The 21,843-nt window shown below is 51.3% G+C and overlaps 8 protein-coding genes across 8 annotated transcripts; 4 read left to right on the forward strand and 4 right to left on the reverse strand.

Annotated features, from left to right (window-relative positions):
- Positions 1–1,670: 1,670 nt before the first annotated feature.
- Positions 1,671–2,403, reverse strand: L3040_006834 (uncharacterized protein; the record flags this gene model as incomplete). The annotated part of the gene is made up of 2 exons (XM_007290444.2): positions 1,671–1,916; positions 2,032–2,403. The coding sequence occupies 2 exons, from the start codon at positions 2,401–2,403 to the stop codon at positions 1,671–1,673; spliced, it is 618 nt and encodes a 205-aa protein (XP_007290506.2).
- A 401-nt stretch (positions 2,404–2,804) lies between these two features.
- Positions 2,805–3,436, forward strand: L3040_006835 (uncharacterized protein; the record flags this gene model as incomplete). The annotated part of the gene is made up of 2 exons (XM_007290443.1): positions 2,805–2,873; positions 2,939–3,436. 2 exons carry the CDS (start codon positions 2,805–2,807, stop codon positions 3,434–3,436), a joined length of 567 nt encoding a protein of 188 aa, XP_007290505.1.
- Positions 3,437–4,180: 744 nt separating this feature from the next.
- On the reverse strand, positions 4,181–4,711 carry L3040_006836 (uncharacterized protein; the record flags this gene model as incomplete). The annotated part of the gene is made up of 3 exons (XM_007290442.1): positions 4,181–4,309; positions 4,365–4,438; positions 4,489–4,711. 3 exons carry the CDS (start codon positions 4,709–4,711, stop codon positions 4,181–4,183), a joined length of 426 nt encoding a protein of 141 aa, XP_007290504.1.
- A 250-nt stretch (positions 4,712–4,961) lies between these two features.
- On the forward strand, positions 4,962–8,429 carry L3040_006837 (uncharacterized protein; the record flags this gene model as incomplete). The annotated part of the gene is made up of 2 exons (XM_066156051.1): positions 4,962–5,036; positions 5,112–8,429. The coding sequence occupies 2 exons, from the start codon at positions 4,962–4,964 to the stop codon at positions 8,427–8,429; spliced, it is 3,393 nt and encodes a 1,130-aa protein (XP_066010870.1).
- A 1,165-nt stretch (positions 8,430–9,594) lies between these two features.
- On the reverse strand, positions 9,595–10,017 carry L3040_006838 (uncharacterized protein; the record flags this gene model as incomplete). Its single annotated transcript, XM_007290440.1, has 1 exon — positions 9,595–10,017. The coding sequence occupies one exon, from the start codon at positions 10,015–10,017 to the stop codon at positions 9,595–9,597; it is 423 nt and encodes a 140-aa protein (XP_007290502.1).
- Positions 10,018–11,082: 1,065 nt separating this feature from the next.
- L3040_006839 (uncharacterized protein) lies at positions 11,083–12,338 on the reverse strand (the record flags this gene model as incomplete). Its single annotated transcript, XM_007290439.2, has 4 exons — positions 11,083–11,102; positions 11,289–11,307; positions 11,489–12,239; positions 12,283–12,338. The coding sequence occupies 4 exons, from the start codon at positions 12,336–12,338 to the stop codon at positions 11,083–11,085; spliced, it is 846 nt and encodes a 281-aa protein (XP_007290501.2).
- A 2,766-nt stretch (positions 12,339–15,104) lies between these two features.
- Positions 15,105–18,070, forward strand: L3040_006840 (uncharacterized protein; the record flags this gene model as incomplete). The annotated part of the gene is made up of 5 exons (XM_066156052.1): positions 15,105–15,718; positions 15,769–16,226; positions 16,281–16,626; positions 16,818–17,349; positions 17,432–18,070. The coding sequence occupies 5 exons, from the start codon at positions 15,105–15,107 to the stop codon at positions 18,068–18,070; spliced, it is 2,589 nt and encodes an 862-aa protein (XP_066010871.1).
- A 2,200-nt stretch (positions 18,071–20,270) lies between these two features.
- On the forward strand, positions 20,271–21,077 carry L3040_006841 (uncharacterized protein; the record flags this gene model as incomplete). Its single annotated transcript, XM_007290437.2, has 3 exons — positions 20,271–20,588; positions 20,648–20,791; positions 20,853–21,077. 3 exons carry the CDS (start codon positions 20,271–20,273, stop codon positions 21,075–21,077), a joined length of 687 nt encoding a protein of 228 aa, XP_007290499.2.
- Between the last annotated feature and the right edge of the window lie 766 nt (positions 21,078–21,843).

Here is a 21,843-nt window from a genome sequence, read left to right on the forward strand (position 1 = left end):
GCGTAACCGCAAAAACCCATCTGAGGGTACCGCGAAACGGCGGACCTGACTCCAGTCGGCACTTTGCTCGTACCTTGCACCTATCGCCAGCCTCCAAACCGGTGCGGCAGTCAGTCTGTCAGGCCGGCTTAGAATGATCAAGATACCTAGATCTGCAACCGAAGCAGGGCAGGACAGGGCAGGTGCGGCTACACAGAAGGCCCAAGCCAAGCCAAGCCAAGCCAAGCCACGGACTCGCTTATCCTTTCGACGTCGTTCAGATCCACGGCAAGCAAGCCAAAGACCCTTTTTTTTTTTTTGTACTTTTTTTTTTTTTTTTTTTTTTTTTGGAAGTAAGACCAAGCCACAAAGCCCTTCCGTCGTGTGAATTCCAACCCGGACTCGCGATTCGAATGTATCTCTCCGGAGGCTCTACAGATCGACAGAGGGAGAAATACACCGCTCTGAATAAGCGAGACGCCACGCTCAGCTTCTATGACTCCGTCCCAAACCTCGGAGTTTCGACGACGCGCTGCTGGTGCATCGATATCCTGCGTTGAGCAGCCCCTGCTCCGGACGGAGCTTTACTACAGAGCTTTACGACGGAGGCCAGCCTATCGGTCGGTAGCAGTGGAAAGGGTCATCCCGTACGTGTCTCGCTTCGCTAGCGGAGAACGACACCCTCTATCTAGGTATCTAGGTATCTAGGTATCTAGGTATCTAGGTATCTAGGTATCTAGGTATCTAGGTATCTATACCTTTCTTTGTTTGCTTGCTGTGAACAAGATCCGGTATGCCACGCACACGTGTGCAGGAGCGGCGTTGGAAGTCGGGTAACCGCGAATGAGTGCGTGCGTCGAAGTACTCTGTAAGGGGGGCGAGAGAGAGAGAGAGAGAGAGATAGGTGCTGATGGAGGTATTCTTTGCTATCCAGCTATAGTTGTGGCATTCTATCAGCTAGGAAGCTAAAGCTAGCTATTTACTTAGTCCATTTCGACGATGGAGATGTTCTTCGTTGTTTGTTTGGGATGGGGTATTGGTATATGGTGGTCATGATGATGGTTGAGAGAGAGAGAGAGAGAGAGAGAGAGAGAGAGAGAGAGAGAGAGAGAGAGAGAGAGAGAGAGAGAGAGAGAGAGAGAGAGAGAGAGAGAAGGAAAGGGAAGGGAAGGGAAGGGAAGGGAAGGGAAGGGAAGGGAAGGGAAGGGAAGGAAAGGAAAGGAAAGGAAAGGAAAGGAAAGGAAAGGAAAGGAAAGGAAAGGAAAGGAAAGGAAAGGCGACGTGTGATGTGATGAGATAGATGGATGGTGGGAAGGGGTGGGTAGATAGGTAGAGGGAGAGGGAGAGGGAGAGGGAGAGGGAGAGAGAGAGAACTTAAGCTTGGTGGCCTGAGCTGAGCTGCGCTGAAAGGGCATTCTGGGCTATGCGCAGTTATGCAAAGGAGCACACGGTATAATAAATAAACAAACAAGTAGGTACATAGGTACAAGGCCGTCCGTTCGTCCCGTCAAGTACCCGAACGCCAGCCTTCAAAATCTCCAACCGACCGAACGAGCCATTCCCGCTTTTCTACGCCTACAGACAAGACTGGTATTCCACTGCATTTCTCAGCTCTGCTATTCAGCTCCTTCTTCCACTCGAGCACTTGATTGATACGTTTTCGTCCCTCAAATCAAAAACCAACCGCTCGCTTACACCTCCGCAACTACAATTCCCAGCTCTCCCTCCAGCACCTCCGTCAGTGAGCTGCCATCACGCAAGTACACCCACTCGCCCCGGCCCGTCCCCTCCTTGGCATCCTGCCCCTCACTCAGCATCACGTAGTCGTAGCGCTTCGGGCCAGTGAGCGGGGAGGAGAGCCAGATCTGCTTGTTGGGCGGCTGTTTGTTGAGCACGTAGGTACCGTTAGGTGGAAATGCGAGGGTCAGGACGCCGGCCTATACACACATATCATTAGCACACAAATCTTTTATCACAGCATGAAAGTGGAGAGTGTAGGTCTGTGAATTGACCCGGGTTGGTTGAATAGCATCGGGGAGCGGGAGGACAAACACTATACTCGACATCCACCTCCTCTCTCTCCTCCTGCAGCGTCTCCAGCTTCTCGATCAACGCATCGAGGTACGCATCCGCTAGCTCGTGGTACTCCTCTGCTGTGATATCCGCCGGCGCAGACGCTGTAGTGTACGATTCTGACTCTGCCTCTTTCGGAGCTGGGTCTGCCGACTCGGGGGAGAGGCCTTTGGCGAGGAATTGGGTGGTTGAGAATGGGGATGCTGGGGTGAAGGATTGGGGGTTGGCTTGGGCGGTGATGGCGCGGGGGATGGACGTGCGAAGTCGTGAGGGGGAGCGAACGGTTGTTGAGAGGCCGCGGGCGGAACGAAGGAGCTTGGAGAGCTTGAGAGCTGTGGACGGGCGGGACATGGTTGCTTGAGTTGTCTGCTGTGGATGGGTGATGAGTATCGTATCGAACGGAATCGTAGGAATCGTAGAAAAGGGCTGCTTGAATATGGGTTGGAGAGAGAGTTTGAGGTTGAGGTTGAGGTGGAGGTGGAGGTGGAGCCTGAAGCCTGGAGATCAGTTGGGTGGTAGAAGGAAGAGGGGATGGTACTCGTATTATTGAGCTCTGGTCTTGGCAGGTGCAAGTAAATAGAAGATTTGATCCGCTCGGAATAAGCTTCAACCCCACAGTTGGCATCTCAGCCTGCTCACTTGAACGACAGCCTCCTCCCTCCCTACCGGTACTTCCCGCCCTCCACGTCCATCAACACCCTCTTCTCACACATCTCTCTATCCCAACACAACCAAAACGAAAATCACGCAAAATGATCAACGCCGTGCTCGTTTTCAACAACGCAGGCCAACCGCGCCTCACAAAGTTCTACACCCAACTCGTATGTCTCCCTCGCCACATATACATATACATACATTTATACACACAGCTTGCTCACACCAGCAGGAAACCTCCGTCCAACAACGTCTCATCTCCGAAATCTTTACCCTCGTCTCCCATCGTCCAGCCGGATCCTGCAACTTCTTGCCCCTCCCTCCGCTCCTTGCCAGCTCCTCGACCTCGCATACGCCCTCGCACGCCTCGACGCCCCACAACGACGTGCCCTCGCTCGTCACCTACCGCCACTACGCCACCCTGTACTTCATCATCATCTCCACGTCGACTGAATCTCCGCTGGCGCTGATTGATCTGATCCAGGTGTATGTGGAGGCGTTGGATCGGCTGTTTGAGAACGTGTGCGAGCTGGATCTCATCTTCAACTTTGAGACGCTGCATGCGGCGCTGAGTGAGATGGTTGTGGGCGGGGTGGTCATCGAGACGCAGCTGGAGAGGGTGGTAGAGGGGGTGAAGCAGCAGGGGCGCGTGGCGAAGCGGCCCGTCAACGAGGGGAGGGGAGGGGGTATGGGGTTAGGGAGTGGGGGGTTTGGATGGGCTGTCAGGTGAGAGTTTTGATGGGTATGGAAGAAGCTGGAATATCGGACTTGGAGAAGATGGACGGGCCTCGGACCGCAGGGCAAAGTTATGGCTTGGGGCGCACGACTTGGATGGGCAGGACCGTGAAAGTTATGAAAGGCGTGGGCTTCTGGCTGGAAACATGGACTTTTGAGGAAGGGATGGGCTTCGAACTCTTGGAAATCTATGCTTGGCGCTGGGGCCATGCGGATGGGGTTTGCTCTGTGGAGCTTGCCTGGCCAATTTAAGGGGAGGAGTCAGGCAGCGGAAACGCTTGCATGGAGACCTCCAGTGAAGAAGTACGACAAGAGAGGAAGACTGCAAGTGCTCAAGGGTGCCAATATGGCCTGGAGCACGAAAGAATGCTCCGACATCAAAGGCTATTGGCAAGGTAGCTTGAATTTGCAAATTCGTGACTACTTGCGGCTATAGAATTTATGTCCGAGGAATATCTTTGGCGCAGCGCCGAGTCGCTGAGATTTATCTCGCGGTTCCTGCATTGGACCGTAAGATTGGAGTCTTCCATCTCTCGAGCTCTGCTTATACGTTTATACAGTAATGATCCTTCAATCATAACATCATTATCAGTGCTTGCCCTTGAGCACAACTGCGATTCCCCTTCCCCCACATTCACACTTTTCAAATGAGGTGTCCCAGTGCAAACTTGCAACGCCTAAGCTCCATGCTTGTACTCCCTATTCCTACACCACTAGCTGTCTCTGACGAACAGATCTCCTATCTGACCACGGTAGACGGAGCACTCGACGAAACGGCTTCAGGAGGAGCAACTTCCGGCTCTGACTTCCTCCTCACCTGATCCTTAGTCCACATCGAGCCCGTCAACCCAAAGAACCAGGATCGAATCTATACAGCCTCAGCAAGCACTCCATTTAAATTTCCTCTCACGTCAAAAACATACCCCTTCAAAAGGCTTATGCTCCGGATTACTCTGCGCGTTCCAATCTAGAAAAAGTACTGCATAAACCGTGATGACTATATCCTATCAGCACCTATGCCTCCATATATCCTCCAATGCCACGCACAAACTATCGAGCTCAGCTGCGCAACCTTGACAAACTTCGTCCACCTCGGACGAGCCCACTTCAGCTTCGCCCTCCGCTTGTATTTCCTCTCCAGCCGAAACTGCTGTTTCTTGTCTATCTTGCTGAAATCGGGCGGCCATAATCGCGTCGCTCGGTACGGATTCGTATAGATGTTGAAGGGGATCTTGGGCTCAGCCGCCCGCCGTACTGCTGTTCGGAACATGGTTCTGATGTGGCATGAAGCTGTTGATGTTCGCTGTTCCTGGGCCTCAAATCAAGCTCCGGCCGGGTTGAAAGCTGTTGATGCCACACAAGCGAGGCACCCTTGCAAGAAACCCCACCAATTCCAAAATTGATCGTGAGAGGGACGGGGCTACTTCGCAAGAGCCACAACAGCGAAGTTTTGTGACTCAATATCAAAACAAAAGGCTCGAGAATCCACCCCGGGGCAAGTTGCTAGCACAATTGCAATCATGGCGGCCACGGTCGAGAGTACTGCAAAAGCCTTGGAGACGGCTACAATCTCCAAGACGAAGGAATTGAAAGGCGCAAGTACCCCGCCATTTGGTCCTGAGCGGGATATTTTGACCTCCAGACGTAGCTAATACGGGCATATATAACAGACTGAGAAAAGAGATACCCTCATCGCCATCGAGAAGAAATACCAGAAGAAATGGGAGGAAGATGGCGTCTTCCAGCCCAACGCGCCCACCACCACCGAGATACCCCTCCACTCGATATCCGCCGCCGATGTGCGCTCTCAACACCCCAAATTCTTCGGTACGATGGCCTACCCGTACATGAACGGCACTCTACACGCTGGTCACAGCTTCAGCGTCAGTAAGATCGAGTTCTCGGCCGGATTTGCGCGGATGCAGGGCAAGCGGGCGCTGTTCCCCATGGGCTTCCACTGCACGGGTATGCCGATCAAGGCGTGTGCCGACAAGCTCATCAACGAGGTAGAGCTCTTCGGCAAGAACTTTGAGCGGTACACCGAGGAGGACGCCGCGCAGGATAAGGCGAATGCGGCGTCCCAAACGCCGGCACCGAGTACGCACCACGAGGATGTCACGAAGTTCACGGCGAAGAAGGGCAAGGCTGCGTCGAAGGTCGTCAAGATGAAGTACCAGTTCCAGATCATGCGGGCGTTGGGGATCCCGATGGAGGAGATCCATCTGTTTGCCGATACGAACCACTGGCTGGACTTCTTCCCGCCGCTGTGCCGACGCGATCTCACGAACTTCGGCGCCAGAGTCGATTGGAGACGCTCATTTGTCACTACCGATGCGAATCCTTACTATGATGCTTTTGTGCGGTGGCAGATGAATCGTCTCAAGGAGCTGCAGAAGATCAAGTTTGGCAAGCGGTACACGATTTACTCGCCGAAGGACGGACAGCCGTGTATGGACCACGATCGGAGTGAGGGTGAGGGTGTGGGATCGCAGGAGTACACGGCGCTGAAGCTGAAGGTTAAGGAGTGGGCTCCCGATGCTGAGGCTGCGCTCAAGGGAAAGCTTCCTGAGGGTGCGAGTGTGTACTTCGTTCCTGCGACTCTGAGACCCGAGACGATGTATGGTCAGACTTGTTGTTTCGTTGGACCCAAGATTACGTATGGTGTTTTCAAGGTTTCCGAGAAGGAATTTTTTGTCGTTACGGATCGAGCTGCGCGGAATATGGCGTATCAGGGAGTTTTCCCCAAGAACGGCATATCAGAGAAGGTTGCGGATATTATTGGTTCGGCATTTGTTGGAACCCTTGTCAACGCGCCACTTTCTATCCACAAGGAGGTCCGGATCCTTCCTATGGAGTCGGTCCTCCCTACCAAGGGCACTGGAGTCGTCACTTGTGTCCCATCTGACAGTCCGGATGACTATGCTACGGTCATGGATCTCACCAAGAAGGCCGATTACTACAAGATCAAGAAGGAGTGGGTGGATTTGGAGATCCTCCCTCTCATTCAGACCCCATCTTACGGAAATCTCACCGCCAAGTTCTTGGTTGAGAAGCTCAAGATTTCTTCGCCGAAGGATACCAAGCAGCTCGAGGAGGCTAAGGAACTTGCATACAAGGAGGGTTTCTACCAGGGTGTTATGTGCTACGGAGAGTTCTCGGGCGACAAGGTCGAGGTCGCAAAGCCAAAGGTCAGGCAGCAGCTTTTGGACGCCGGTGATGGATTCGCCTACTCGGAGCCAGAGAAGAAGGTTGTGAGTCGATCGGGGGACGACTGCTGCGTTGCACTTATGGACCAGTGGTACCTTGACTACGGAGAAGAGTCGTGGAGAAAGACAGCCCTGGAACATCTGGACAACCAGGACGGCAAGGGTCTCAACACATACTCCCAGGAGACCAAGAACGGGTTCGAGGGTGTGCTCAACTGGCTCAACCAATGGGCTTGCGCGAGAACTTACGGACTTGGTTCAAAGCTTCCTTGGGATCCTCAATTCTTGGTCGAGAGTTTGAGTGACAGTACCATCTACATGGCCTACTACACCATCGCTCATTACCTCCACGCAGATATCTTTGGAAAGAACCCTGGACTGGGTGGGTTTACGGCAGCACAGATGACCGATGAAGTCTTCGATTATGTGTTCGCTCGTCGGGATGTCAGCGACTCGATGCTTGAGGGTAGCAAGATCTCCAAGGACGTCCTTGACTCAATGCGTCGAGAGTTCGAGTACTGGTACCCATTGGATATTCGAGTGTCTGGAAAGGATCTCATCCCCAACCATCTGACGTTCTTCCTTTACATCCATATCGCAATGTTCCCCCCCGAGTACTGGCCCAAGAGCGTCCGCGCAAATGGCCACTTGCTCCTCAACGGAGAGAAGATGAGTAAGTCGACCGGAAACTTCATGACCTTGGAAGACTTGGTTGGCAAGTACGGTGCCGATGCTAGCAGAATCGCCTTGGCCGATGCTGGTGACGGTGTGGCCGATGCCAACTTCGAGGAAGACGTCGCAGACACGACCGTTCTCCGCCTCTTCAACCTTCGCGAATGGTGCGAAGAGCAAGTCAAAGACCAAGACAATCTCCGCACGGGCCCGAAGAACGACTTCCTGGATGCCCTCTTCGAGAACGAGATGAACGGCCTGGTCCACGATGCAAAGAAGCACTACGAAGATACCAACTACAAGCTTGCCCTCAAGTCTAGCTTCTACGACTTCACCACCGCTCGCGACTTTTACCGCGAAGCCAGTGTGGCCGCCGGCATCAAGATGCACAAGGACCTTGTGTTCCAGTACATCGAGCTGCAGGCCCTGCTTCTTGCCGTCGTTGCGCCCCATTGGTCCGAGTATATCTGGCTCGAGCTACTGAAAAAACCTACTACCATCCAAAACGCGCTGTACCCAGATGTTCCTGCTCCCGTAGCTTCCCTCACGGCTGCGCGCGAGTACGTGCGTGCCACCAGCTCAAATATCACGTCGGCGGAGGCCGCGCAGCAGAAGAAGAAAGCCAAGGGCAAGGACATTGGCTACGATCTCAAGAAGCCCAAGAAGCTCACCATCTTCGCCGCGGCCAAGTTCCCCGCCTGGCAGGAGAAATACATCGACCTGGTTCGCGAAGCCTGGAACCCGTCCACCCAGTCCGTCAACGACAAGGAGCTGATGGGCACGATTGGCAAGATGGGGGAGATGAAGAAGGCCATGCCGTTCGTGCAGGCGCTCAAGAAGCGACTGGTAGCAGGCGAGAAGCCGGAGCTGGTCTTTGAGCGGAAGCTGGCGTTTGACGAGGTAGCCACGCTGGTCCACATGACGCCGGGGTTGAAGAAGGCGGCGGGACTGAGCGTCGTGGAGATTGTGCGGGTGGAGGAGGGTGGGAAGAAGGGGAGTGTGGTCAGTGTTGGGGGTGGGGCGGAGAGGGTAGTTGAGGGGTTGCCGGGGCATGCGGAGGCCGCTGTGCCGGGGGTGCCGACTTTTGGCTTTGAAAATGTTGAGCTGTAGGTGGGGTGCTGGGTGACGGGTGGATGGCATTTGCGGGATAGAGAGAGAGTGTGTGTGTGTATGAGCTTCTATGGAGGATATGTGTGTGTCATGTGATGTTCTGCACGTCTATTGCGCATACATGCCTATACGAAGTACATGAATTAGCTTATCAGGTAGAATGAATCGCTCACGAACGTAATGCCAAAAGAGCTTTGAGGGGGGGGGGGGGGGGTTCTTTTTTCTTTTTTCTTTTTTCTTTTTTCTTTTTTATCTGTAATCAGAGGAGGGGAATATGTACGCACGCTCATCCACCGATCAATCAATGCCTGCCTGCCTGCCTGCCTGCCTGTCTGCCTGCCTTTTACTCCCATTAGCCTGCCATGCAAGCATGTACCCCTCTCCTCTCCTCTCCTCTCCTCTCCTTCCTTCCTTCCTTCCTTCCTTCCTTCCTTCCTTCCTCCTCTTCAAGTTCCTCTCCCCGAGGTCTTTGATTTTCTCCTCTCTCCCACTTCCCACTTCCCACCTCCCTTCGTTTACCGGTCCGGTATTCTATCAAGCCCGTGTGTGTGTGATTCCGATATATCCAAGATCCAAGATATAGAATTTCAAAGATCATGATTTCCTGATGAGGGAATGCGATGCGATGAGAGAAGAGATGAGATGGAAAGATGATAGAACTTGCGATGAGAGGAAGATGGATAGATAGATGGAGAGGTGATAGTGTATCATTATTTATTACCGGTAGATAAGTGATGCATGCGTGCGTGCGTGGGAGTCATCACCTCCCGTCTACCTATCTCCTCGTGCTTCTCCTCCTCTTTATTTTTTTTTTTTTTTTTTTACCTATCCCTTCTGCTGCTCTCTCTCTGTCTATCTATCTATTACCAAACCGTATTCCCTTGCCTTGCCCATTCCCTTTCCCTTGCCCATTCCCTCTGTGCTTTCCCTGTGCTTCCCCTCAGCTTCCTCGCCTAACCAGGCCGGGGATCCCTCCCAAGCTCCACAACCCCGATCCGATTACATCTATCCCAAGCATATTAATCATCCCAATTCCAATCCCATTTCCCAATTCCAGTTCCATTTCCCAATTCCCAATTCCCATTTCGCATTTCCCAATTCACAAACTCGTACATCCCCCCCCCCCCCCTCTCTCTCTCTCTCTCTCTCCCTGTCCTCTCGTCATCTAAACCAAGAACCCGCCCACGACCCCCGCGACGACAACCCCCATCCCGACGCCACCGCCCAGCATCTCCGTCCTCCCCGCCGCGCCGATCGTGACGAGCGGGACCGTCGCCGGGCGCGTGCTCGTCGCGTTTCCGAAGCCGCCGCTGGGCGTGGGGACAGTCGGCATGGGCATGGAGGTGGGAGGGAGGGAGGGGGTGGGAGGGAGGGTGGGAGAGGGGAGGGTGACGATGGTGTCGGTTTGGATGGTGAGGACGTTGGAGGCGGAGGGAGAGGGGGCCGTGGGGGTGTAGATGGGTGTCTCGTCGTCCATCGGGATGGGGGTGTAGATGGGGGTGTAGGCGGGTGTGGGTGCTTGGGCGGCGATGAGGGTTGCGGTGTAGGCCAGGGCGAGGGTGAGGAAGGAGTTGGTGTAGCGAGGCATTTTGGAGAGGGGGTGGGTGCTTGGTTGTGTTGGTTGTTTGTAGTGTCACTGGTGTTTGTAGAGGTGAGATGAGGTGAGGTGATAGCGTATGAGGTTTTGAAGTGTGATGTGTAAGGGGCGGGGATGGTGTGGTAGACGTAGGTAGATGATTAGACGGGGATGAGGATGGTGTGGTGATTCTGGTTCTTGCTGATGAGGGTGAAAATGAAAGACGCCTGGGTCGGACAGAAGTCTGGTATAAATATACGGCAGAGATACCTCCGTAGATACTCAAAATAAAGAGGCTGGACGACGAATATCCCAGGCAGCCAGTAAGAAAATACACCGAGCAGGTTCCCAGCCCTCCCGCACCCCTATCCGGTTCTCCCTCCCGCGGTCCACTCTTTGCAGCGAATTAAGCAACAAAACAAAAGATAAGCGAGCACGTTTCCATAGCGGCCGGCGGGCCAAGCACGGAAGTCTCAATTCCCCAATCCCTGGCTTCGCAGCCGCTTTGTTTACTTCGGATGTGGTGACTGGGGCAACGGCGTCGATTGGACGATCGTCCAGCCCCTTTATATCCAGAGGCCTCTCATTGGAGGGAATTCGCGGCGCAGTCCGGCACAGTGGGGTGGCTGGTAAGGGGTCATTGCAGATCCACGGCACTGCTGCACGTAGTAAGGTGGCTGAGTGTCAACGTAAGCGAGCATGGCAAGGGCTGTCTGTTTGTGCCGTGCCTTTATCGGAAAATAGATAATGTTGGGCGGGCGGCGTAGTGAGCTCCACATCAGATCAGGTGAAGTGATAGACATTGTGAGAGATAGCAAATCGTGGATTAGCTGGGGTGATTGGGAATAGGGTGGTGGTACGGAGGGAGGCGCGGAATACATTGGAAAGGGGCTAAGGAACCATCAAAACACAAGGGCAAGCAAAAGCACGTAGATTAAGAAGTATTTGGGATCAAGGGAGCCATTAACGTGCTTGTATTCTTCCATCTGCGAATTATAATTCAAGATAGTAAAGGTAAAGATCAACAGCTGGATTTTCTCGCCCTGGTAGGCATGCGTCACCCGCATACCATACCTGCTACAGGCTGATGCGGTCGTCTATCGAGCTGTCAGCATGTGCATCAATCGAGATCTGTGTTGATGACAGAAGAATTTAAATAGTGATCAGACAGCAGTTGGTACTTTTATAATCCTCACCGGACGTATTCTCCGAACAGGTCTGTGAATAAGGTTTTTCATCATGTCACTAAGGGTAGAGCTTAACGAAACCTTGTGCTAACGTACCATAAGGTATGCTCTGGTTCTGAGACGCCGGCGACAGCTGATCTCAGGTGCCAGGGAAGTAGAGTAGGTGATCATTCGAGTCGCCTTTTCTTAAAGAATGATTCCATCGTCTTTTGTTTCGAGTCATGTTCCAAGCTTCCGATACCACCTCGTGTCCTTTTCAGACCGACAAGGTGATCTTTCTTGTTCACTGCTTTTACCACGAGTGACATATCGAGGAATCTGGGTGGTGCTTGGGTAATCGGGGGCAGGGTGGATGGCTTCTGGGAGGCATCATCCGGAGCTACATCCTCAGCTGCACCACCTGTTCCTGTGGAAGACTCCGAATCGGATGCCGGTGCCGCCTCCAAAGACGCTGAAGAATCTGTCTTGATCTCTAGATCAAGGTAGCCAGTATTTGACCAGCCGCCGAGATGCTCAAGACTGAAGCCGTTCCCTGCAGACTCGACTTCGGGGCTGACAGAAACCTTACCGGCATGGAAGCGCTTCAAGAATGCCCGCCAGAGATGGCTTAGAATGATACCATGTGCTACCACCACCACTGTATCGTTCTTCGGTAACTCGTGCAAAAGCTGCACAAGGTGTTCATCGATGAAAGTATCCGACCGTACCTTCATCGAGTCTTTACTCTCAACGTCCTGAAAGCCAGGGTTGTTCCGATGTGCATCTTGATGTGCCTCTTTGCCCGACTTGATGCCTTCCCTGGATCGTTCGGAAAATTGTTTCATCTCGTAAAACCCAAAGTCTTGTTCTCGGATGGCCTGGACCCTTACAGTCTGGGTCGGTGGAGGCTTTTGCGCCACACGGATAGCCTCGGCAGTCTTGAAAGCCCGCTGCAAATCCGACGAGAAGATATGCGAGATCGTGAAATCGTTCGTAGCAAGATGCGTAGCGAGTCGCTTGGCCTGGAGGGCTCCATGGTTTGTCAGGGCAGAATCTGTAATGCCGGCGCTGAGTTATTAGCAAGTTCAAGAGGAGAGCTTGAAATGCTTACTAGACACCGGCCACGTTGTGTACGGTCTCGCCGTGTCGGACTAAGAGAAGCCTCATCCTTCCAGAGGGCGGGCGGTGGCTGTCGGATCTCAAGTCATAGTCGTAGTGATGGTTGTGTTAGGCTTGAAAGGAGGAGGGCAATGGGGATGGAGAAAGTAAAAATAAAAATATCTTCGGCGCGGAAAGGCTTCGCAATACGCTAGTCCTATTAGGGTGCTGTTGGGGGCTTTGCCGAACGACATCTTATCTCAACAACAACACTAGAACTTACCAACTTCCCGAATTCCCTCGCTCGTAGTTACGACTTCGCTTCAATCAAGCAAGATCGTGGACTGCCTCTCATCCTCATTCTGCATACAGACCCATCACAGCATCGAAGCTATATCCAACTGCCAACTATTGAAGACTCGTCCCAAGTTTCCCTTGTCAGCTCAGTCTGAGACGGCCAATCCTACTCAAGAGCTACTATGGAGGTCAATACGGAATGGTCTGTTCCATGTTCTTTGGGGTGACACGCTCGACTTATATGGTCAAGATCTCCCGGGGACTTAGGTACTATCATTCCAATCTGTCTTTCCCGAGCCGAACACAATCCAAGCTAACCACCTGGTACTTGCGATTACTCACAGAACCATCCAAGGTCTATTGCTCTTGTTTGTGAGATGCCTTACTTTGACTTAAGTTGGCTCTTGTACTTTGAGCCTAGAACAAAATTCGGGGGGCTTCGATGCGCGTCAAGTTTTCCTTAGTCCCGGATTTCTGCTACGGGTCTTCGGCGATACCATTGGACTTTTGTGATCCATTCAGTTTAGCGAAATGAAAGGAGCCTTAAAACTATCAATCTATATGCTCGCTCATTTCATTCGCGGTGCCTGCACCTCGAGAGCTGGTTGGCACACCCAAAGCTGAGGAGCCTTGATGGTATCTGTGTATTTTGTGTAGCTCGGGGCAATCGATCTTCTTTTCCAACTTCTAGAAGCCTGCTGGTTCTTGCTCTCTTTGGCATTGCATGTACCGGGGACTTATTATCATCGCTCATTTGATCTGATACCTAGACATCATCTCGAGCTCGGTGTGTTAAGGATGTCACGTCTTTTCGTCATCAGACGTCACTGCCTGCAATCCCTGGTCTTCGAATGAGAACTGGTTATATTGGGAGACTCCCTTACTTTGTGGTCCTCTTGATATTTCTTGTTCGCAGGTTGAGATATCTGGTCCTCAAGATGTCTGGTTGTCACTAGTATAAAGCTTCCCCGAAGATTGTCATAGCATCTTCCCTTGTCAAAAGTCACTTCTGGTACTCTGTTTTATCGCTTTTACATTCCATGAAAGCTCTAGCAGTGAATCTGCAGCACTCCAGTTATCTACGTGGATTTTCCATGTGGGTATTGATCAATCATGAGGAGGGCTAGCTACCTTTCCTTAGCACCGCTGCCATTTTTCACGATCTTAAGCCGTCATAAGCTGTACCTTTGGTATATGAACCCGTATAGACCGGTGTCACTTCTGTAGCGTGCATGGCTACAGGCTCATCAGGCGCATCTATGCTTGCTAGGTAATTTTTTCCAGCTTGATTAAGGAGAGACGGCTTTGTGATGTTGACATTCGCACCGGCTGAGTAATATCTGGTTTCAGCCCACATTAGTTCTAATACTAACAAACCACCCAGTATAACATGCTCATTCAACGGCATTTGATATAAGAGGATGCTTTGAATTTGGCCAATCAAAATTATTGAGTAACGCCAAATGATTACTGGCATCTGGATTCGAAAATATCTACATCGAAGTGTCGACTTTCATACCGACTACTTCGTACCCGCTACTTCAGCATCTCGAGAGCCCTATAAACACTACCTTTGAACGGTACAAAAACCATCCAGTACAATAGTATCGCAGGATAATGTTACACTACAACGCATTCTTGCAAACTATCCAGAATAGCACAGCATCCAAAATTGTCATCTACGGCCGGATGACGCGAATCTGAATTTTAACTCAAGCATTTACCACCGGCCACTCCGTTTTCTCACGTACCTCAACGCCACTTATTCGCATCACCAAAACAATCCAATGAAACACAGCCACCATACCCTGATATCCTCTATCGATGATTGCAAGCTGGTCAGGATCATCCATAATCAGCAGACCCTGGTCCCCAATCGGCTTGAGGCGGGTCTAATTTGGCGTGTATCAACTTCACCGTGGCGATAACTTCCCTAACACGAGCCTCAACCATCATCATTTTACATCACCAAGACAACTCACCACAACATAACCACGACGCCGTCTTACACTCTTATCGATGATGGCAAACTGATCAGGGACCCTCATAGTCCTTGTCTCCACAGTTTCAGGTCAAAATTCCATGTAGGTTGGTGGCACCTTCTCACTTTTTGAACTTGGTCGTTTAGCTGGGGCTCATATTCTTGGACTCTTCGCCTCATCCCTTGTTGCCCGACAACATCCACTTCATAGCCCGAAATTTCATTCTCAAGCCCAGGATGGTAGGGTACACTCACTTCGTGGCCTACGCCGACTTCATCATCCGCCTACTTCCCAACGCAAAGTTGCATCGCCATCCACCACTTCCCTTACCATCTACCAGACCCTATCCTGAATTCTCATCAACACTTCCCTTTTGAATTCCATACCGGTTGCCTTTTCTTCCCGAGCACCACCCAATCCACGATGCATGGATCCATAATTGTCACAATGCCTGTTAGCAAATATCACACATATTTCAAGAGTGTGCTGACATGGAACAAGTCGAAAACTCACCACTGGGCATGGACCTACTGCCAGCATGGAAAAAGATCCAGCCATGTCAGCCACTTCAACAAGGGGTGGCTCTCAAGATGAAGGCTTTGCATCGCCAATTGATGAAGACCTCGCACCGCCAATTGTTTTCAATTTCGGTCCCCAGGAAGCCGCCGCTCCAGAGAAAGCGTACTTCGAGGCGTATGTTGCAGCCCCGGAAAAGATGCGTATGCCTAAGGGCGCCCGCGACCTCAACATGCTGCTCAATAGACGTCGACGAGCAGCAACTAACAGAAAATTCCGCGGTGGAGCCAGTGCGTCGATTGATAAAGATACTAGCGGAAATTATGATCCCAAACAAGAACGCCAAACACCTTCAATTCCTGTAAGGCGTGTCAAAAAATCTAAGGCTTCGGCGCTGGGTGATGAGAGAAATCCTAAACTCAAGAAGTCCGCCAAGGGAATAGGCTGGGTAAGGAGTCTTGTGGTCAAGCTTCCATTTAAAAGCAAAAAAGCTTTGGATTACCTGAGGAGTGTTCCCACTGGCGAATTGGGCCTAAAACTCTATCAGTCGACGGATGAAGAAGAGGAGTCTGATGCAGTTCCCGACTCTGGATCAGGATCCGGTCGCACTTCCAAGAGAAAAAGAAGTGTCAAGAGACCTGCAAGACCTTTCAGGTATGACTCCTCCATGCTCTTAATTGGAATGAGCACAGCTGATATATCAGATCTGATGGTTTGACTGTCGATGATCTCACTGACGGACATCCTCAACGTCGCGGATGCACCTCCTGCTTCGATCAAGATAACGATGAGTGCTCGCTTATCGACAACCACACCTACCCATGCGAAGCATGCGAGGACGCCGGAACAGACTGCATTCTGATTGTTCCCCCGGCTTTCAGAAAGAGCTGCGAACAATGCAAAAAGAAGCGAAGGAGCTGCAGCTATCGCCTCGATGGCGGTAAGGGTGTTGAGGCTTGTGATGCCTGCGGGGAAGATGGCGTTACGTGCTATGCTGCTCCGATTCTCGATGAACGGTGGGTCAAAAGATTGACTAACAATTCGGCCCGCAAGAAAGGATCGAGAAGCGAATATGCATCGTCGTCCGTGGCTAGTGACCGCACCCCAATTCGAGAGCGTATATACGTTTCATGCAACCAATGCCGCAGCACTGGCAAGCGATGTACGAACAAAGGAAAGGCCTCTACAGGACCTTGCTCTTGCTGTCGTAAAGCAGGCCAGAACTGCCAGTTCGTGTACCCGCCCACTCGCACTGCAGCTGAAGCTTCGGCAACCAGCAAGGCCGAGCACAAAGAGACAGCGGCATCGTCCTCGAAGCACCGTTGGTCCATCGCATCAAATCTGTCACCTGGAAACGATAGTCGTGATGGCACACCTGATTCCCCCAGCACCCTGACTGCCACGCTATACGGCGAGCTTGAGCGAAAGAACGTCAAGAAAGCTAGAAAACTCCATGACGAAGGCAAGCAGTATCTCTTATCTCCCTCCCTCCATCTGACCATATACACTTTCCGCAAATCTTCTATTTCACTCTACTCGAACGAAAACTACAACCAGAGAAAGTATAGGACCGAGACCAAACCCCCCAGCTAATCGAACGTACCCTAGGCATCACACACACTGTCATCACCACTGCATTCTGTCACCCCATTCGCTTCAACTACATTCCCGACCCGCTCAACAAGAACCCATGTTCGTGGTGCCACAATCCATTCTTCGGACTCTGGGGCCTTGCGGACTCTGATGGCCCAAGAAAAGTCGAGGGATTTTGGTACCCAGACGGAGGCGGCTTCGAGGAGATCTTCGGCGGGTATTCTGAGGACGGGTATAGCAGAAGCTCGATGTGTGTCATGTGCACATTTGAGCGGATGCGCGTCACTCAGTGTGGTGGTCACCGAATGCGCATGCTGGACCCGTTGAAAGGGGAGATTGACATGCGGGTCTTTGACGATGAGAAGTGGAGTCAAGCTACCAGAGCCTATACCACAGGTGGCGATGGCAATCTGGTGCGCAAGACCAAGTGGTGTGCGGTTTGTCCTGCGACGGCGACGATGATGTGTTGCGCTCCACAGCGGTTTGATGCCCAAGGTGACAGCCGATACTACGGTGAGAGTGGCCAACATGGCGGATGCAATGGAGCTGGAGAGGAGGGATGTGGATTATGCCTCTGTGAAGATTGTGCAGTCTTGCTCGAGAAGATGGTCAAGGGCGGTGCGAGGACCGGAGGCCGACAGATTGATGCATTGGTCAACCATGTTCGGTGCAACACTTGGCGATACCCCGAGGTTCGTTGTACCCTTCTCCCATTCGATTTTACCTCATCTCCTCCTATCGCTCAAAGCCGATGTTTACTGACACCACAACTAGGGAGTCCGAGCCGACGCTTCATTCATCACTTCCTCCGGCGAGCTTCTCAAGCGTATAGAGCAGGGCATGGGCATAGCCGATTACTCGCAGACTCCAAGCTCCCTAAGATCTTCTACCCGCTCTCAAAGCCAGCAGCCATCAGAGCGCAAAGATTTAGTCTTCGGTGGCATCAGCGGTGGCTACGGCGGTCCCCAGAAGGTCGACCTCAAAGGAAAATCTAAAGCCATCGAATCTGTCCCCAGATCCAGAGACAATGACCAAGGGAAGGAGAAAGCGAGTGTAGTCGACATGGTGAGGAAGCAACTCTCCTACCGCCAGCTGGACCCCGCTCCGGCTGCTGAGAAAGGCTTCATGACTTCTGGTTCTGGTGAGAAATCGCAAGCTCTGATCGTCAAGATCAAGAAGGAGAGAGTAATAAATGTCAACCAAAACGGCATGATTGGACGTGAAGGTCGAGAAGACGATAATTGGGGCAAGGGGAAAGGTCGTCGGTGGGCTGAGGAGAGGAGGGAACACCGTGGAGAGATTTTGCGCGGGGGTGTGCTGGAGCCGACGGCGGCGGATGTGGCGAGAGCGATGGGAGGACAGGACAAGCCGGTGGATTCGACGGACGTGGACGGAGTATCCGTTCTTTTTTAAAGGAAGTAGCTCGCCAGATGATGGGAAGTTCTATCCTGGGACCGGGTCCTCTTCAATGTCACGGGTGGTCAAGCTTCGGTTCAGCGCCTAGGCGGCGAAAGGTTGGACCACGTTCCAAAGCGAAATCTAAGGGAAGATATGATCTGCATTGGGGGGAAGCATCCCGAGGGGTCTCGGTGCTCTTTCCGCCCTGTTTCCATCCAGACCGAGGCGGTTGAGCAGCAATATTTACGGGTCCGGTGGGGGAGGGGGGGAAAGGGGGGGGGGAAGGGACGGAAACTAATTATAAAAGCATTCATTTAAGGGGAAAATGTAGTAGAATCTTCTCTGCCAACTAACTACCTAGCATCTGGCTGGCACATTTAATCAAACATGCATTTACACCAGCGGGAGAATTCGAAGTAGGGGAGGGATTGCCTTTTTAAATGTCGTAAAAGCCCCCTTTTTTTTTTAAAAAAAAAGGGGGGGGGGGGGGGAGAGAGAGTAAACAGGCCAAAACTTGATCGATACTTCTGCTCCCGGTAGTGGTAAAACTATATAGGTAGGCCTTCAGGGGCAGAGACGCTTAATTCCTCCGCCTGCTGGTTAAACTAAAACAGACTATGAGAGGGCTTACTACATAAGATTACTTCTTCTTGCTCGAATAGATTAGGTAGTGTTGCTGTCGATTCTATCGCTGCTTCCAGAGTATGTATCCGTTCTCATTAGGCCTTAGGTAGTTCTCGCGGTGAAGATCAAGATTGGTTGCTGTTTGGTAGATTGATTGTGGAAGAGGTACGATACCCTGCTTCTTGCCCGGTGGAGTTGATTATACTGGATTACTGAAGAGAGATAGGACGAGAGGGTGGGTGCAATGTGGTGGTGGGTGGTGCAATGTATCGTGAAAAAAACTCTTGAAGGTAGGTGCCGTGCGACTACGGATGCAAAGCGAGGTGGTAAATAGGTAAATAGATGATAAGGTGGGAGGCCATTGGAAGTCCGTGCTTTTCATTTTGCCTCTTTTTTTTTTTTTTTTTTTGGCTTAAGGCTATGACAGGCAAGAGGATCTGTTGGACGTTTAGTACTTGGATATTTGATTCCTAGAGGGGCTGGAAAATTGTTGTGCGAAAGCAGACTTGCAATGCACATTGCAGTAACTACCTTAGTAATATAACTCTACACCCCGCACGACAAAAGTGAATCGGGGAATCCGGGATCGAGAGAGAGGGGGGGCTATTTAAAGACGCTTTTTTGAGACGTGTTTTCTGTTTTGTTGTGTTTTCGCAAGCTTTTGGTTTCTTCCTTTCATGGTGGGTGAGCGACTTGATGTTTGATGCTGGATATATGGAGGATTTCTTGTGGCTCGCTGGTATGTAGTGGCGTTGGAAGCTGCTGAGGGAGTCTGGGTGAGGACATTGTAATCCGACTGTGCTCGCTTCCTTTTGATTACTTCTGCCGTCTGCAACTTCTTTCGGCTTTCGAATGTTGTTGCCGAGGTTAGTGTTGTTGCTGTTCTTTATCCTCTGTTGTTCAGGTAATTAGTTCTAAGAGAATAGATACCTTTGGGGGGTATATGGATGTTGGTTACTTTGTTGATTTATGCGGTGCTGCTTTGTATTTGACGGAAGACTATTGAAGCTTGGCTGAGTAGTTTGCTTTGGATAGATCATATCTAGTGTGACTTAATGCTCTTGAAGAGTTTTAGTAATGAGTACCTAATGCTTTGGGGGAGAAGACGGCTTTATAGGTAGTGTGAATAAATAGACGATATCAGGCCTGCGCGTATCCTCAGGAAGGTGGACACTTCAGTGGAGAACAGTTCTTTAATAATTGGATTCAGAAATGTATTGTGCGTTTGAATGAAGGGTCCAATTTCAAAGAGAAGCCTGGAGAAATTTGAGAGGGCGACTATGGGACTAGGAAGAGATTGTATCATGCCTTTGTTTTTCGGGGAGAATGGCCTGGACTTATGTATCATACCTCACCTTTCACAAGAAATTTCTTTATGACATATCACCTTTTAATACATATTTGGATGATGCCAATGCCACTTCTCTCCTGGTCAACACGTACAGAGCAAAATCTTCCACAGGCTACCTGAGGGACGCACGCTCAGTTACAAGCCAATAATTATCTCTATCAGCGTGATTTCATATAGACGTCAGCTCGCCCTTCAACCCACCAGCCTCAGCAATACAAGGATTCCGAACATCCCGCCATTATGAAGCCACTTCATTCCATCACCATCATGGTTCTCGCCACCCCGTTTCTTTTGAACGAAGTTGCCTCCGCCACTTTTTCCGGTTCCCAAGAATCCTTCGAGATCCCAACTACAGAGATCATAGCTTCTGCCGCGGACGCTGATCTTCCATACCCTCTCGTCGAGAATCACCCCAAGGGCAATATAAACGGGATTCACGTCGAAGGTACCGGCACTATGAATGAAATCATTGCGCAACAGGCTGCCAGAGGTGCCACCATCCCCCTTCTCTCTGTTTCACCTGTTGCCAAGTGCAACGAGAGCCTTGAGGCTTACGCTGTAAGCTTAATACACCTCGCTCTGTAATATGGCAGACCAAAGCTAATATCCCGTGTCAGATTGGTCACTTCTGTATCCCGGTTGCAGGCCATAACTGGGGAAGAGCTCCATACATGCCGCTCTATGAAATGGTAACTTTCTTTCAAGAGTACCAGTACACCTGGAGCATGGAACCTCGCCGATGTGCCATGGCACTGTGCATCGTCAGTCTTCGCCCGAGCTCTCAGCCGTTTTCTGGGGGTAGAAGTACTGATAGCTGTCCAGGATGACGCCGCAGCTTACGTCTGCAATGATTGGTTTTCCGTACACCAAACCAGTCTCGCCGAATTCGCCGAGCATTTGATGGAGATCGTTCATTTCTGCTGCGTGTCCCAAGGTCCGCAGGTGGAATGGTCTTGTGGCGGTCAGTCTTTTGATGACCTGGGGTGGAATGTTATCTTGAAATGGAACCCCGGATGCAAGAAAGGTGGTAATCTAGGACAGACCTGATCGGAGCGAGGCCTGCGGGTGGATCATCACTTGCGGCTTATCACAAGTCAAGTGGTTTTCTTCCTCAAGACCTGGGATGGCTTTACAAATTCTTCTTCTTCGAGAGGTCCATTTTTCAGCACAACGACAAAAAACGCCTCGACGTGAAATAAATCATCAAGTTCCTCAAGCCCATCGTCTTAGTAGCTGTGTCCTCCTATAATCTTCCTCGACACCGATATTTGCTGCGCAGCTCTTCGTGACCCAAACAGCATTGAACTTCTGTAGCATGAACAATAGACGCTTCGTTTTCTCTGCTCGCCCTATACAACTGGATCTACAGCCCCACGGCCCTCACATCTTCCGAGTCCGAGCCTACGAAGCCCGTTGGCAATCCATCCCACAAAATGCCAGAGAGAATCACCTGACAGACATAACCTTGATGAAATACCCAGAAAATAGCCCTCTACTCAACACTCTCAACCTTAACCTCACATCCGAGCTCAAGCACTTCCGATTCAGAATCAAGACTTGATACACCGCGACCGAGCACGCATACCCATGGGCGGTACAGGCCATGCTGGAGGGTGCCAACAGCAGTGGCGAGTGATATAGTGGTCTTTGATGACGACGGAGCGCCTAATAGCTTCTGCGCTGAGGTCGCTTTAGATAACGATGGTGTATACACTGTTGACCCGCTGCCGGAGCTGTAGGAAATTTTTAACCGGAACACTTTGGTGGCGTGTTCAAAGACAAGGCGGTAGAAGGCTGTGAAATTTATTTCATT

Source organism: Drepanopeziza brunnea, assembly GCF_022702325.1.
Source record: "Drepanopeziza brunnea f. sp. 'multigermtubi' strain 214-2 chromosome Unknown ctg12, whole genome shotgun sequence".
NCBI classification, from domain to species: Eukaryota; Fungi; Ascomycota; class Leotiomycetes; order Helotiales; family Drepanopezizaceae; genus Drepanopeziza; species Drepanopeziza brunnea.